Source organism: Sus scrofa, chromosome 11, assembly GCF_054392235.1.
Source record: "Sus scrofa isolate SSC_HxYL_T2T_F1_AM1 chromosome 11, Sscrofa_HxYL_maternal_Yorkshire_Landrace_v2.0, whole genome shotgun sequence".
Classification (NCBI taxonomy): domain Eukaryota; kingdom Metazoa; phylum Chordata; class Mammalia; order Artiodactyla; family Suidae; genus Sus; species Sus scrofa.
In genome coordinates, this window is record NC_139393.1 from 23,128,315 (window position 1) to 23,142,222 (window position 13,908).

At 49.1% G+C, this 13,908-nt stretch overlaps 1 protein-coding gene across 3 annotated transcripts in view; it reads right to left on the minus strand.

Annotated features, from left to right (window-relative positions):
- Positions 1–13,908, minus strand: part of SERP2 (stress associated endoplasmic reticulum protein family member 2) — a 28,584-nt gene continuing 14,676 nt past the window's right edge. For 2 of the 3 annotated variants that reach the window (XR_002336680.2, XR_002336679.2), the window contains 2 exons: positions 9,831–10,072; positions 1–460 (listed from right to left, as the gene is read on the minus strand). Coding sequence is in view for 1 of the 3 variants with exons in the window: in NM_001435427.1 (NP_001422356.1) it covers positions 420–460 (41 nt within the window). In the remaining 2 variants the exon portion in view is untranslated. 3 annotated transcript variants of the gene reach the window in all.

Genomic DNA, 13,908 nt, shown 5'->3' on the forward strand with positions numbered 1-13,908 from the left:
TTTAAGGTTGAACAAAGACATTTATTTGTAAAAGCAATTCCCAATGGAGCAGAAATTGTATCCGTAGAAAGTAAAGCGGTGATCATTCCGAGGCCCACATGCAGACATCACGGAAACCCAGGGCCACACCCGGACAGACAGGGCCCGCCGCAGACACCAATCCGGGAAGGACCAATCCTGCCAAGAGCAAAGCCAAACGTCCTTTCCGCTGGAGAACTCGGAGGGGCCGAGATGTCCTCTGAGAAGGCAATTTGGTCTGACATCCACGATGCAGGGATCGGGGCAGGGGGGACACTGGAGGGAGCCTTTTTTTCTCTCCGGGGTGGCTGGTCGGCTTCCCGCAGCTACCTGGCCACGAGCTGAAATGGTCCTCCACCCTCCAGGGGTCGGGGGGAGGGTGGGGTCAAAGCCCAGCCGGCTCACATGCCCATCCTTATGCTCTGAATGATCTGGAAGATAGCTGAACCGGGAGAACAAAACAGATGGCTCAGACACCAGACAGCACCCAGCGGGGGTGGGGAGGGGGGAGCCCGACCCCACCCTGCTTCTGCTGACCCCGGCCCCCCGGGCCTGTGAGCACACAGCGGATTAGAGGTTTCCTAACAAGGAGTTAAGTTAACAAGAGGTCAGTGAACTGCTTGAAAAAGGCAGGCTTGCTCTGTCGCCTGATGGATGCCTTGGGGATTTATGGATAACGCCTGCTAATTCCGCCAGGAGTGAAGGCCAGCGATCCCTCCCTCGGGCGCTGAGAGGTTTGGCCCCTGTCCCCACGAGGTTCTGATGCTCCTGGGGAGCCAGGGGGTGGGGGTGGACAGGGCTTTTCTGCAGTCAGGGCACTCGTTTAAAAGGTCAGCGACGCTGCCACCTCTAAATGGCCGTGACCTGGAAAAGAAGCTGCCCTTGAACTGGAAGGAAGGCCAGGTGCTGGGAGCAGACATGGGGAGCTGGGCCTGCCTGCCCACCGTCCTCCTCCCCCGCCCTCCCGGCTACCAACGACCTTTGATAGAAGCGCATCTTCAGGCCATCGGGAAGGAACTTTGTGAAATGTGACTTGAAATGCACCAAGAACAACACTGATATATTCAGGGCTCCATTGTCACCAAGTGAAACTCCTTCCTGAGGCTCCGAAGGGGTGGGGAGCCTGTAAGCCCATAAGTGATTCCTGCCCCCCACCCCCATTTTGGTAAGAGCTGGTCGGATGGCTCCCGGCCCGCTATGAGCGATAGAGTTTTACATGTGTCCCAGAAGAGGAAGGGCCAGCTTCTTCTTTTTCTTTTTTAATTGGCTGCATCCACGGCTTATGGAAGTTCCTGGGCCAGGGACTGAATCCCAGCCGTAGCTGCAACCCAAGCCCCAGCTGCAGCAACGCTGGATCCGGGCTGGGGATGGAACCCCAGCCTCCACAGCAACCTGACCAACTACAGTTGGATTCTTAACCCTCCTCATCACAGGGGGAACTCCAGGACCAGCTTCTTTTTCGCATCCTCCCCAGATGTGAAATATACAGTATTTGTTGACTGTGATGAAGCCAACGGTCCTGGTGATAATAGCAGCAAACATGGGCAGAATAATGCTTTTCTTTTTCTTTTTTGGTATTTTTAGGGTCACACCCATGGCATAGAGAAGTTCCCAGGCTAGGAGTCCACTTGGAGCTACAGCTACTGGCCTATACCACAGTCACAGCAACATGGGATTCAAGCAGCATTTATGACCTACACCGAAGCTCACAGCAGCGCCGGATCCTTAACCCACTGAGTAAGGCCGGGGATTGAACCCACATGCTCATGGATACCAGTCAGGTTCATTACCCCTGAGCCACAACTGGAACTCTTTTTTTTTTTTTTGCAGGAAGGTCAGGTATCCCCTCATGTCATCATGCATAGAAACAGAAGGAGCACAGAGCATGCAGAAGCTTTATCCCTTCCCTCCGTCATAGAGACATCCTGGAATGATCTTCCTAAGTACCACAGTGAAACAGGCTACCCCGAACCTCAGCAAACAAATCATATAACGTTAATGAGCACATCCTATGTGCCAGAGCCTGTGCTTTGGGGATCCGAAGATAAATCACACAGAGGGACTCGGGACTTTTTCCTGGACAGCTAAGTTCAATAAAGCACTAATGCAGCTTTTTTTTTTTTTTTTTTTTTTTTTTTAACTAACTCTGCACATCATCATGACTTTCCTAAACTGGATATACACCCAATACAATGTACTATTACGTTTTTGTGAGTCTTCAGCGTGGCCATAATAAAAAGTAACAGCTTTGAAGCCTTGGCTGGGATGTCGTTTGATCTGATACCAAAATAGCTCTGGTCGGCTGTACTTCTTGGGCTCTCATTTCTGCTGCTTAGCATTTTTTGGGGGTCTCAATTATTCTCATCTCTGGTCAACCTCTCTGGTGTTACTGCACCAATCTGAGGTGAGCTCTCTTCTATTATTACGTTGCTGTGGACTAAGATGCAAACAAGGACGGTTAGAACTGTGTATAAAACTAGAGTGAACCAGTTCTGTGTGAAGGTCAGAAGGCCTCTTCCGTAGATAAAGGAGTTCATTCAACAAGTTGTGACTTTTTTTTTTTTTTTTTTTTGGCTTTTTAGGGCTGCACCTGAGGTATCTGGAGGTTCCCAGGCTGGGGGCTGAATGGGAGCTGAAGCTGCCAGCCTCCCCCACAGCCACAGCAACATGGGATCCGAGCTGCATCTTCAACCTACATCTCAGCTCACAACAAGGCTGGATCCCCGACCCAGTGAGCGAAGCCAGGGATCCAACCTGCATCCTCATGGATACTCGTTGGATTTGTTTCTGCTGCGCCACAACGGGAATTGCATTATTGTGACATTTAAGCCTCGTTGTGCTTAGAGGTGTTCTAGACTTATTCTGGATGTTGGGGTAATTCTTAGGATGCTAGGTGGATGAGAAAGTGCCTTACAAAAAGATATAAGCTTGCTGGAATAGCGGGTGTTTCTCTTCTCCTCCACCCAAGCTGACAAGGAATGAAAATTCAATAAACAGTCTGTGTTCTGGCTCCACAGCAGTATATCCAACCGCATTAGGGAAAAAATATTTACATCTACCATGTCTCAGGCTTTGTTCTTGGGATCAGGAAAATATCCCTAATCTTGACAAACAAGCTTACTTAGAAGGGGGAACGTTAGGGTCAGAGGGAACGGGTTTGAATCCCAGCTCCTCACGGAATAGCTGTGGAACTGCAGGAATAATTTAACCTCTTCAAGCCTGTCTCCTCTTCTGTGAAACGAGGGCCATGGTGCTTGCGGTGTTAACGTGAAGTGCACACGATCTGATACAGACGAGGCTCCCCACCCATCGAGGTTTCAATGCAGGGGAGCCGTTGCTATTATTTCTGTTACGATTACTGCCATAGTGGCTGCTGCTTCGCCATGTATGAGCATGAAGATCAGCGCTCAAGGGCTACTGGCTGCCCTGTAGAGGTGTGATTCACTACATAATTCTGAGCCCTGATTCTCTATTTATAAAATGGTCGATAATCTGCACCTCAAAGGATTGCAAGGAATAAACATGAGGACATAAGTAAATGATATGCCCATAATAGATGCTCACAAATATTTTTCTCCATGAGTTTTAGTCTTAGACAAGAAATCATTAGCAGCAGGATGTGGGTCAATGAATAGGAAACGGTCCGTGCCTTAGTCCATCAGACCCCATTAAGTTAATTCACGACTTTAAAAGTGCTGGGTAATGATAAAACCACTTAATTCTTTTTAAGGAACTGCTGCAAATTTCTCTTAAGGACATTAGACACAATTTGCTGGCCTCAGAGTAGCAACACTCATATATTAAAACAAGTTACCTCTTCCTTTCTTTTTAGGACCGAAGGTGCAGCATATGGAGGTTCCCAGGCTAGGGATCAAATTGGAGCTGCAGCTGCCGGCCTACACTATGGCCACAGCAACATCAGATCTGAGCCACATCTCTGATCTACAACACAGCTTGCGGCAACACTGGATCCTTAACCCACCTATCGAGGTGAGAGATGGAGGCTGTATCCTCAGGGATGCGGTTGTTTCTGCTGAGCCACAACAGGAACTCCATAAACAACTTATCTATTTCTGAGTCTGCTTTAAAAGCAAATTAAAAATCACTCTTGAGTTCCCTTCGTGTGCAGCAGAAACGAATCTGACTAGGAACCATGAGGTTGCAGGTTTGATGGATCCCTGTCCTTGCTCAGTGGGTTAAGGATCCGGTGTTGCTGTGAGCTGTGGTGTAGGCTGGCAGCTGTAGCTCCGATGAGACCCCTAGCCTGGGAACCTCCATATGCTGCGGATGCGGCCCTAAAAAGCAAAAAAAAAAAAAAAAAAAAAAAAAAATCATTCCTGACCCTAATTGAATCAATGCATTTACATGTAAAAATCTGATGGTCCTTAACATGTGTATAGGTGACCCTTTAAAATAGAAACTTCTTAGAGAAATTACTTTGAATAGCGTCTCTTTTAAGTTTACCGTTTGCCTCCACGTCTAAGATAATGGTGAGACGGCTGGGTTTTATTATTCCTTTTTTCCCCATTGTATGATGTTATTGAGAAGCCCTCACTGTCCTACAGCAATTACAGCAGCGGTCCTTCTGTCTGTCCACCAGTAACGGCCCCCAGAGTAATGCCGGCTTCCCCAACGCTGACGTTCCAGGCTGTGAATGGGAAGGGAGCCAAGGGTGGGTTCAACGTGGGAAAGGAAGTGGGATGTCTAGACCCTGACAAGTCAATAACTTAACAGTGGGTGAGCAGAGCGGAGAAAACAGCTGAGTGGGCTGCAGGAAAGGGGCTGTGGGCAGGCGAGCCAGCAGGGATGGAGGATGCCAGGCAGAGGAGGAGCGGCAGGTATTCGAGGTCAGGGGACCTGGCCTTGGGCAGGTCATAGAGGTTCAGAAAAATCCAGGCCAGAGGAGTTCCCGTCGTGGCACAGTGGTTAACGAATCCGACTCGGATCCATTAGGTTGAGGGTTCGATCCCTGGCCTTGCTTAGTGGGTTAAGGATCCGGGGTTGCCATGAGCTGTGGTGTACGTTGCAGACGTGGCTCGGATCCTGCGTTGCTGTGGCTGTGGTGCAGGCCGGTGGCTACAGCTCTGATTAGGCCCCTAGCCTGGGAATCTCCATATGCTGCGAGAGCGGCCCTAGAAAAGGCAAAAAGAAAAAAAGAAAAAGAAATAAAAAATCCAGGCTAGAGCAGGAACTACAGAATCGGAGAGCTCTCTCCCACCTGCTCAGGAGCCTGGTCCTCTGTAACTACGGATGATCGCATCACTCTTATCCAACACTTCCCTTTCAATGAAATCCTTATGAAAAGACTAGCAGGAAAGGAGCCCAGGCCTTAAAAATCAAATAAACCAGGAGTTCCTGCTGTGGCTCAGTGGTAAGGAATCTCACTAGTATCCATGAGGATGAGGGTTCGATCCCTGGTCTCGTTCAGTGGGTTAAAGGATCCGGCATTGCCGTGAGCTGTGGTATAGGTCACAGATGTGGCTTGGACCCCGTGTTGCTGGGTCTGTGGTGTAAGGCCAGCAGCTACAGCTCTGATTCAGCCCCTAGCCTGGGAACCTATATATGTCGTGGGTGCAGCCCTAAAATGAAAAAAAAAATCAAATAAACCATTCCTTCTGACTCCACATCTCGCATCAACAGGTGCCCTTTTACAAGCATTTCCAAAGAGCTGTCTCTAGTAATTTCTCCATTTCTTTACCTTTGGTTTCCACCTCGTTCCACTGCATTCTAGCTTCTGTGCACTTGACGCCATTGAACTGGCTCTTGTTAAAGCTACAAGTACCTTTCATGTCTCCCAATCGATCCAACTAGCATCCTTCAGCTGCCTCTGGCTGTACACCCTCCTCACCATCGCTGAGCACGCCTTCCTTGACACTCTGTCTTCCCTGGGCCTCTGGGGCATGCAATTTATTCTCCTCATTTCTGGTTTTCCTCCTTCTCCCTGGCTCTGTACACCAAGAGATATGTGGGGGTCATCCTAGTGCCGCCTGATCAGCAAGCAGGAATGTTGCATTCCTCAGTGAGCAGGCCAGCTTTCCCCTTCTCCCTGGGGGATCTCCTCCAGGCCTGTAATTTCAGTTGCTGCTTAGCTTTTGAGGATTCACCAGTGGGTACTGCCAGCCCTGACCTCTCCTCGGACCCCTAGACCCATCCCTTCCACCATCTAATTGATATCCACGCACAGGTATCAAAGGCGCGTCCAACTGAACAGGACCTTCTCCTGCTCTCTCCCCACTGCCAAACTGGGCATCATCAGCCTCCACCTTGCATGTAAACCCAAAACACCACAGTCATCCTTGACACCTCCAAGTGATGACTAAGGCCCGTGGGCATTACCTAAACATCTTGTGATCACGGATCTTGGTGATTATGTGATTATGTTTCTTTCACTGCATCCCCAGAAACCACTCTGGTCCAAATTACCACCATCCTTCTCCAGACGCCTGCCATGACCTCTAAAGGGGGTACTCTTGCTCCTCTTCCATCCTTTCTCCATCTTGTTGCTAGAGTTATTCTTTAAATCCAAACAAGCGAGGAGTTCCCATTGTGGCTCAGGGGGTTAAGAACCCGACCTAATGTCAGTGAGGATGTGGGTTTGACCCCTGGCCTCCCTCCGTGGGTTAAGGATCTGGCATTGCCACAAGCTGTAGCTGGCCACAGATGCAGCTCAGATACAACCCCTCGCCTAGGAACATCCATATGCTACAGGTGTGGCCATAAAACTAAGAAGAAAATTTTAAAAAATTTTTAAATGGGGAAAAAAAAAAGTGAGATCATGCCATCTGTGTGTTTCTAAAACACAAGAAGATTTCTATTGCCCAATCCTTCCTTCCTTCCTCCCTCCCTCCCTGCCTCCCTCCCTGCCTCTCTCTCTCTCTCTTTCTTTCTCTCTTTCTTTCTTTCTTTCTTTCTTTCTTTCTTTCTTTCTTTCTTTCTTTCTTTCTTTCTTTCTTTCTTTCTTTCTTTCTTTCTTCAGTGGCAGTGCCCACAACATATGGAAGTTCCCAGGCCAGGGCTCAAACCCAAGCCACAGAAGTGACAACACTGGATCTTAACTGCTAGGCCACCAGGGAACTCCTCTTGCCCAGTCCTTGCTGAAGCCTCCATGACCTGCATCTCCTGGCCCCTGGCAACTTGTCCAGACTCACCTTCTCCACAGTTCTCCTCTCCTATGGCATTTCTTCCTATTTTCAAAAGATCCCTGCTCTTGGAGTTCCCATCTTGGCGCAGTGGAAATGAATCTGACTAGGATTCGATCCCTGAACTCACCCAGTGGGTTAAGGATCTGGCGTTGCCGTGAGCTGTGGTGTAGGTTGAAGATGTGGCTCTGATCCTGAGTTGCTGTGGCTCTGGTGTAGGCCGGCAGCTGTAGCTCTGATTAGACCCCTAGCCTGGGAACCTCCATATGCTGAGGGTATGGCCCTAAAAAAGACAAAAGACAAAAAAAAAAAAAAAAGGAAAAAAAATCCCTGCTTTTGCTATGGGACTTTTACACATGCGATTTTTTTTTTTTTTTCTGTCTGAAATACTTTCCCCATTGTACCCTACTGCTTAGTTTTTCTTCATAATTCAGAAGTTACTTCTTTAGAGAAACTTTCTTTGACCATCTGGAGTAGGAGTTCTGAAACTTGGGCATCACCGTCTCCTGGGGATGTTTGAAAACAGATGTTGGACCCCAGTCCCAAAGTTTCCAATCCAGTGGGTCTGCGTGGGAACTGAGAATGTATATTTCTAACAGGTTCATAGGTGATGCAGAGGCTGCTGGTCCAGGGACCACACTTGGAGAGCCACTTACCCAGAGCCCTCCAGCCCTTTGCATCACGACACACCTGGATGGATTATGCTTGGCTTTACTGCACTTCGATGATATTGCATTGCATTTTTTGTTTTGTTTTGTTTGCTTTTTAGGGCTGCACCAGCGGCATATGGAAGTTCCCAGGCTAGGACTCAAATCAGAGCTGCAGCTGCCGTCCTACACTACAGCTACAGCAATGCCAGATCCAAGCTGCATCTGTGACCTACACCACAGCTCATGGCAATGCCAGATCCTTAACCCACTGAGCGAGGCCAGGGATCAAACCCACAACCTCAGGGTTCCTGGTTGGGTTTGTTAACTGCTGAGCCACGAAGGGAACGCCACTGGCGCCATTTTCCCAACAGCATTTGCTCACGTCATGTCTCTGTGTCATGTTCTGATAATTCTCACAATAAAAATTTCAAACTTTTTCATTACTATTATATTTGTTACAGCCATCTGTGATCAGTGATCTTTGTTACAAAAAGATTCTGACTTCCCGAAGGTGCAGATGATGGCTAGCATTTTTCAGCAACAAAGTATTTTTTAATTAAGGTATATACAGTTTTTTTTTTTTTTCTTTTTCTTTTTAGGGCCACATCCACGGCATATGGAAGTTCCCAGGCTAGGGGTTGAATTAGAGCTGCAGCTGCCGGCCTACACCACAGCCACAGCAACACTGGATCCGAGCCACATCTGAGAACTACACCGCAGCTTGTGGCAACACTGGATCCTTATCCTCCTCATCAAGGCCATTGAACCCGCATCCTCACGGACACTATGTCAGGTTCTTAACCCACTAAGTCACAGTGGGAACTCCTTTTTTTTTTTAGGCATAATGCTACTGTGTACTTAACAGATGAGAGTGTCGTATAAGCACAATTTTTATATGCACAGGAAACCAAAATCTCCTGTGACTTGCTTTATTGTGATATTCACTTTATGGCGATGCTCTGGAACCGAGCCTGCAGTATCTCCCAGGTCTGCCTGTATGTGCTTTCACAGCTCTAGGTGCCTCTCCTGAAAACATTTTTATGGCTGAATTTTTACATGTTTCAGCATAACTGCTTGACTGACTCATCTTTCTTCCCCGCTAAACCTCAAGCTCCCAGGCGAGCAGGGGTCATGGATGGTTTTGTTTCCAGCTCTACGCTTGGGCACCGAGCACCTAGTTGGTCCTCCGTCCATATTTACTGAAGGACCGAAAGGTGAAACATTGCAAAGAGCATGGAGAAAGACACATTTAAAAAATCTCAATGGATTACGCTGCAAATTGAAAGAACCAGCAGCAAATGGTGACCTTGAGAGGCAATTGTCCCCAAAGCACTGGAAGTGAAGTCAAGTCGCAACAGAACAGAAACTCCTGAAGGCCCGGGGGGCTGTGTCCATCCAATCCACTCTCCCCCCGACCCCCGGGGGGACTGGCCAGCCCCAGCTAAGGGGCACTGTGCAAGGGACACAGGGATGGCACAAGTGGAACCCCTAGGAGACCGGCAGAAAGCTGGAACCCTGCCAGACAACCGGGGCTCCCGAAACCAGTGTCAAAAGAGAGATGGAGGGAATTGCTGAGAAGAGCGATGGCAACATGGCCAGGGGCATAGCCTTTCGGAGGATAAGCCAAGTCGAGAAAGCACACCACTTTTTCACGGAGAACATGAGAGCCCCGGGAAGAAACGCATGGGTCCCGCGAAAGAGAAGCAGAGATGTTAGGAGATGAGACAGCGCCAAGGTGGGGGGCCATGAACCTCTCGGAAGGCATCGCAAAAAGTAAGTTAAGGGCGAGCTGCTGTGTCTTGGCAGCTTCCCCAGAGATGGAGAAGAGGGAAAAGAGAGGGAAGCCAGCGGCAGGAGGGGACTGTTAAAAGAAGGGGTATTCTGAGCGAAGACTGGGAGGCCGGCTCTCCACGTTAACGTGGCAGGCAGCAGAGCGCTCTTCCAAGAAGCCCGTACACCAGCCCAAATGGTCCAAGAGGCACAGGGCAGAGGGAAGCACACGACAGAGGCAGATGCAAGTCACCTTGCGGGCGCCAGTGGCCGAGGAGACATCTTTTTCCAGATTGGCCATCTCCGATCCTGAGGCAGGAGGTCCAGAGCAGATGCAGGTCCTCCGTCTTCCCTTTGTGGTGACACAGAAGGGTTTCTCCCGGGCTGCTCAGTTCCTCACACTTGCCAGTCTCGGGGCTGTGACTCCCTCTGGGTGTCACAATTTCAAGAGAGTTCTGGCAGTCTCCAGGCCAGGCCAGGGTGTATGTGGTCGACCTGCAAACACGGTGAATTCAAACCTGTCCTGGAGCAAGTGTCCAGGAAAGAGCGAGGGGACACGGAGCATCCCTGGCTGGGGCGGGGCTTTCTCCCCCTGGCAGCAGACCCAGGAGGGCCGTACATCTGGAACCTCTGCACAACGTGCCTTTTCTGGCAGGGAAAGGAGGAGATGTTTTAACAGGAGTTCTTCTCAATACACAGTCATAGGCTAGAGGCCTAAAGAGTTGGTGGGAACCTTCTGCTCCATAGCATTTGGGGGGAAACGGTAAGATAGAAGGAATGCAGAGTAATACAAAACAGATGGGTTTGGAGTTTAGGTTTGGGTCCTAGGTCTCTTTTTAGCCAGGGGATGCTGGTTGATTTCTTCCATGAATCTCTGTTTCGTGATCTGGAAAAATAAATACCATCGCTGCTTTGGGATTGTGTTGGGATTGTGTGATGAGAAAAGAAAATATTTAAGTGTAGGGCCTGGCATTATAATAAGTATTCAAGAAACAGAAGCCCAAAGAGTGGTGTCAATAGATCCTTCTTGCCCCCATGGGTAGCTTTATAAAGAGGTCTTTCTAGGAGGAGAGAAGAGGCTTCAGTTCCAGCTGACCCTGCTGAGGTTAAACTGATGGCCTCTGGCCGGCAAACCCCACCTTCTACCTGTCTAGGTGGGAGCCGGGGCTCCTGTGCGTCTTCGTGTCTGCAAGTTTTCGCACCATCACAAGGCTCAAAATGTTAGCTCTCCTTTCCCTGCGAGCATTCAGTATCTACGTCAGAACCCCAGGATGTGTGGGCTGGGGGTAGAGGGTTGGGGGGTGGGATGGGTGTGGGAGTGGGGTGGGGTTGAGCGGTGGGGAGACAGTGGGACTAAGGGCCATCATTACAATGAAAATAACAACAAACCTTTGTAAAACCTTTACCAGGACTCCACTGAACAGTAAATGCCTTGTCTCATTTAATCCTCAGGGTTAATTTTCCTGAGGATCTCAGGAGATAGGAACCAGTACCATCCCTTTTAAGAATGGCACGGACTGGGAGTTTGGGTCAGTGGATGCAAACTTTTGCGTTTGGAGTGGATAAGCAATGAGGTCCTGCTGTACTGCCCAGGGAGCTATATCCAGTCTCTTCTGATGGAACACGATAGAAGATAATATGAGAAAATGAATGTACATATATATTTATAACTGGGACACTTGGCTGTACAGCAGCAAGTGACAGAACATTGTAAATCCACTATAATAAAAAAAAAAGAAAACTCTTAAAAATTAAAAAAAAAAAAAAGATGGCAGCACTGAGGCTCAGAGTGGGTATGAGGCGCTTGGATCGCACCGCAGACCTAGGAGGTGGCAGAGCCGGATTTCCAACCCCGGGAGGCTGGCCTTGGAGCTGGCACACATAAGATTTAGTCTTCTCTTTCCTCCACACCATCCTTAACAAAACAGCCAGTCCTAGTGAGGGTAGGGGTGTGGGCCCTTCCAGAAACGGAGAGACCTCTTGCGCATGTGTAAAGAGAGAGCCTTGGACCACCTGGAAGCAGGACGCAGGGAGGTCGGCAGGTGCCTAGACCAAGAACATCTCAGGGAGTCACTTCTTGTTATCTGTCCTGAGAGGGTGTCCTGGAAAACGGTCCAGCGTGTGATGCAGTCTCTCCCCGCCCCCTCCCCCCCACCCCCCGATCCTGCCCCCAGCAGGCTGAGTGCCTGCAGATACTGGAGAAGAGTACGGTCTGTTAACTGCCAGACAAAGAGAACATCCCTGCCCAGAAAACAATGCAGCTACTCACAACTGATGTGCCGAATGAACCGAGCTGGCTCTCTGGGAAAGGCATTAACTCTGTTATCACAGAGGCCAGCACTGGACCAGACACGATTTCCTGTGTGACTGGCAAAGAGGGTCCAGGTGTGTATTCCTTCTCGGGATGACAAAAAAATCAGAATAGCCAGCAACACCAGAGGTAACCCCCTCGCACACACACACACACAACGCACACAGCAAACACAAACACATATACAGAGACATACACATATACAAACACACACACACAGACACAAACACACACAGCCGCACATACATAAACAAACATATGCAAACATACACATACAAATGCACACACATACACAGACACACACATACACACAAACATACACACATACACATATATATACAAACACATACAGACACACACACACAACAGATCCCACTTCACTAGAGCAGCTGCTCTTTCATTTGTTTTCCTCTAAGATTTGAACAAAGAATTCTGCTGCTTTAAAAAGAAAAAAGAAAAAAACTAAAACCACCAGGCTAGACATTTTGTTCTCAAAATCCACCTATTTTTTTACTGATTATGCAAGTAATGTACACTCATCGCAAAATCAGAAAATGGAAAATTCGAAGGAAATGACAGTTCCCGGTTAATCCTGTTCCCCTAGAGGTTTCCCTCTGATGGGGATGTAAGCGCTTCCGTTTCGAGAATCCCCCGGCTTCAGGAACCACTAAAATTTGCATCATCTCTAAGCAGGCAGTGAATATCACCAGAGAGAGAGGAGAAACTGAGACGAAGGACAGGTGAGGGAGACGGGGTCTGAGGGACAGAAGTGGGGCGCCCCTGGTGTGGACTTCCCTCTGAGAATAGGAAACAGGCTGGGCGCTAAACGGTGGCTCCATCAGCCCTGGGTGGAACTTATGGATCCCCCGTGAGGTGTGGGGACCAAGGAGACTGGTCCATGTACAGGGTCGCACCTGGGCTCAGGAGCCGTCAGTGGTACCGCAAGAAACGTGTGTGCTGATCGCACAGCCAAACTGTCTGATCGACTGGCACGTGAAGAAAAGGACCTCATGTCACCGAGTCCAGGAGAAAATTCTAGTCCAAGGGGGGAGTTGAAAATGCTGAACCAGTTGCTCTGTGAGCACCGTGGCTCTGACACCATCACCTCCGTGCTCGGGCCAGACATTACTAGTCAATTGCAGCACGCTCCCTGCAGAGCTTCCAGGTGGCCTCAGCATCCTGCTCAATAAGGTTCTCGAAAGTGCTGAGGACAAAAGGGAGAGGAAAAGCTGGGGCGAGGGCTCTAGGCACCAACAGCAGGACGAGCTTCATCAACGGTCTAGGCAAGGGCAGGCAGACAGCAAGTGTGTCACCCAGATAGCAGTTGGGTATCTGGGTGACGGCATCTCTGCCGCTTCAGATGGACATTCCGGGTCATGCTTGTCACTGCCTCTCAAGATAAAACCGAGTGCTCTTCAGAAGCTATCAAACAGTTCTCTAAAGAGGCAGGTTTAGAAACCAGGGGACTGAGAGATCCAAGAGGAGCTGCTTATCTGCAAAGAGGCCCCACTGCCTGCAGAAATGGAAGATAATGTTTTTATTAAAAAGGGAGAGGAAAAAACGCTGAGTCTCTAAGAAGGGGTGGGTGGGATGCTTAAATCCTTGGGATTTCAGTGTGAACCTTGGGTCCTAGGAGATCTAATAAAGACGAATGCAACCAGTTAAAAAGGCTTCCACAAAACAAAGTCCCTTGGAGTTCCCGCTATGGGGCAACGGCTCTGGAGCGCTGGGATGCGGATTCTATCCCTGGCCCGGCACAGTAGGTTAAGGATCCAGTGTTGCTGCAGCTGTGGCATAAGTCGCGACTGCTACATAGGGTGAAACTGTGGCTAGGATCTGATCCCTGGCCCGGGAACTCCATGTGCCTCAGGGCGGCCAACAGAGAAAACAACAACAAAAAAGTTCTTCAAGCAAGACCTGAACAAGATAAGTTTCTGGCCTATTTAGAATCATCATCTGAGGGGACCTAGAACAGGTATTTGTGAAATAGTTTTTAGATTTCTGATGTTATATATATAAT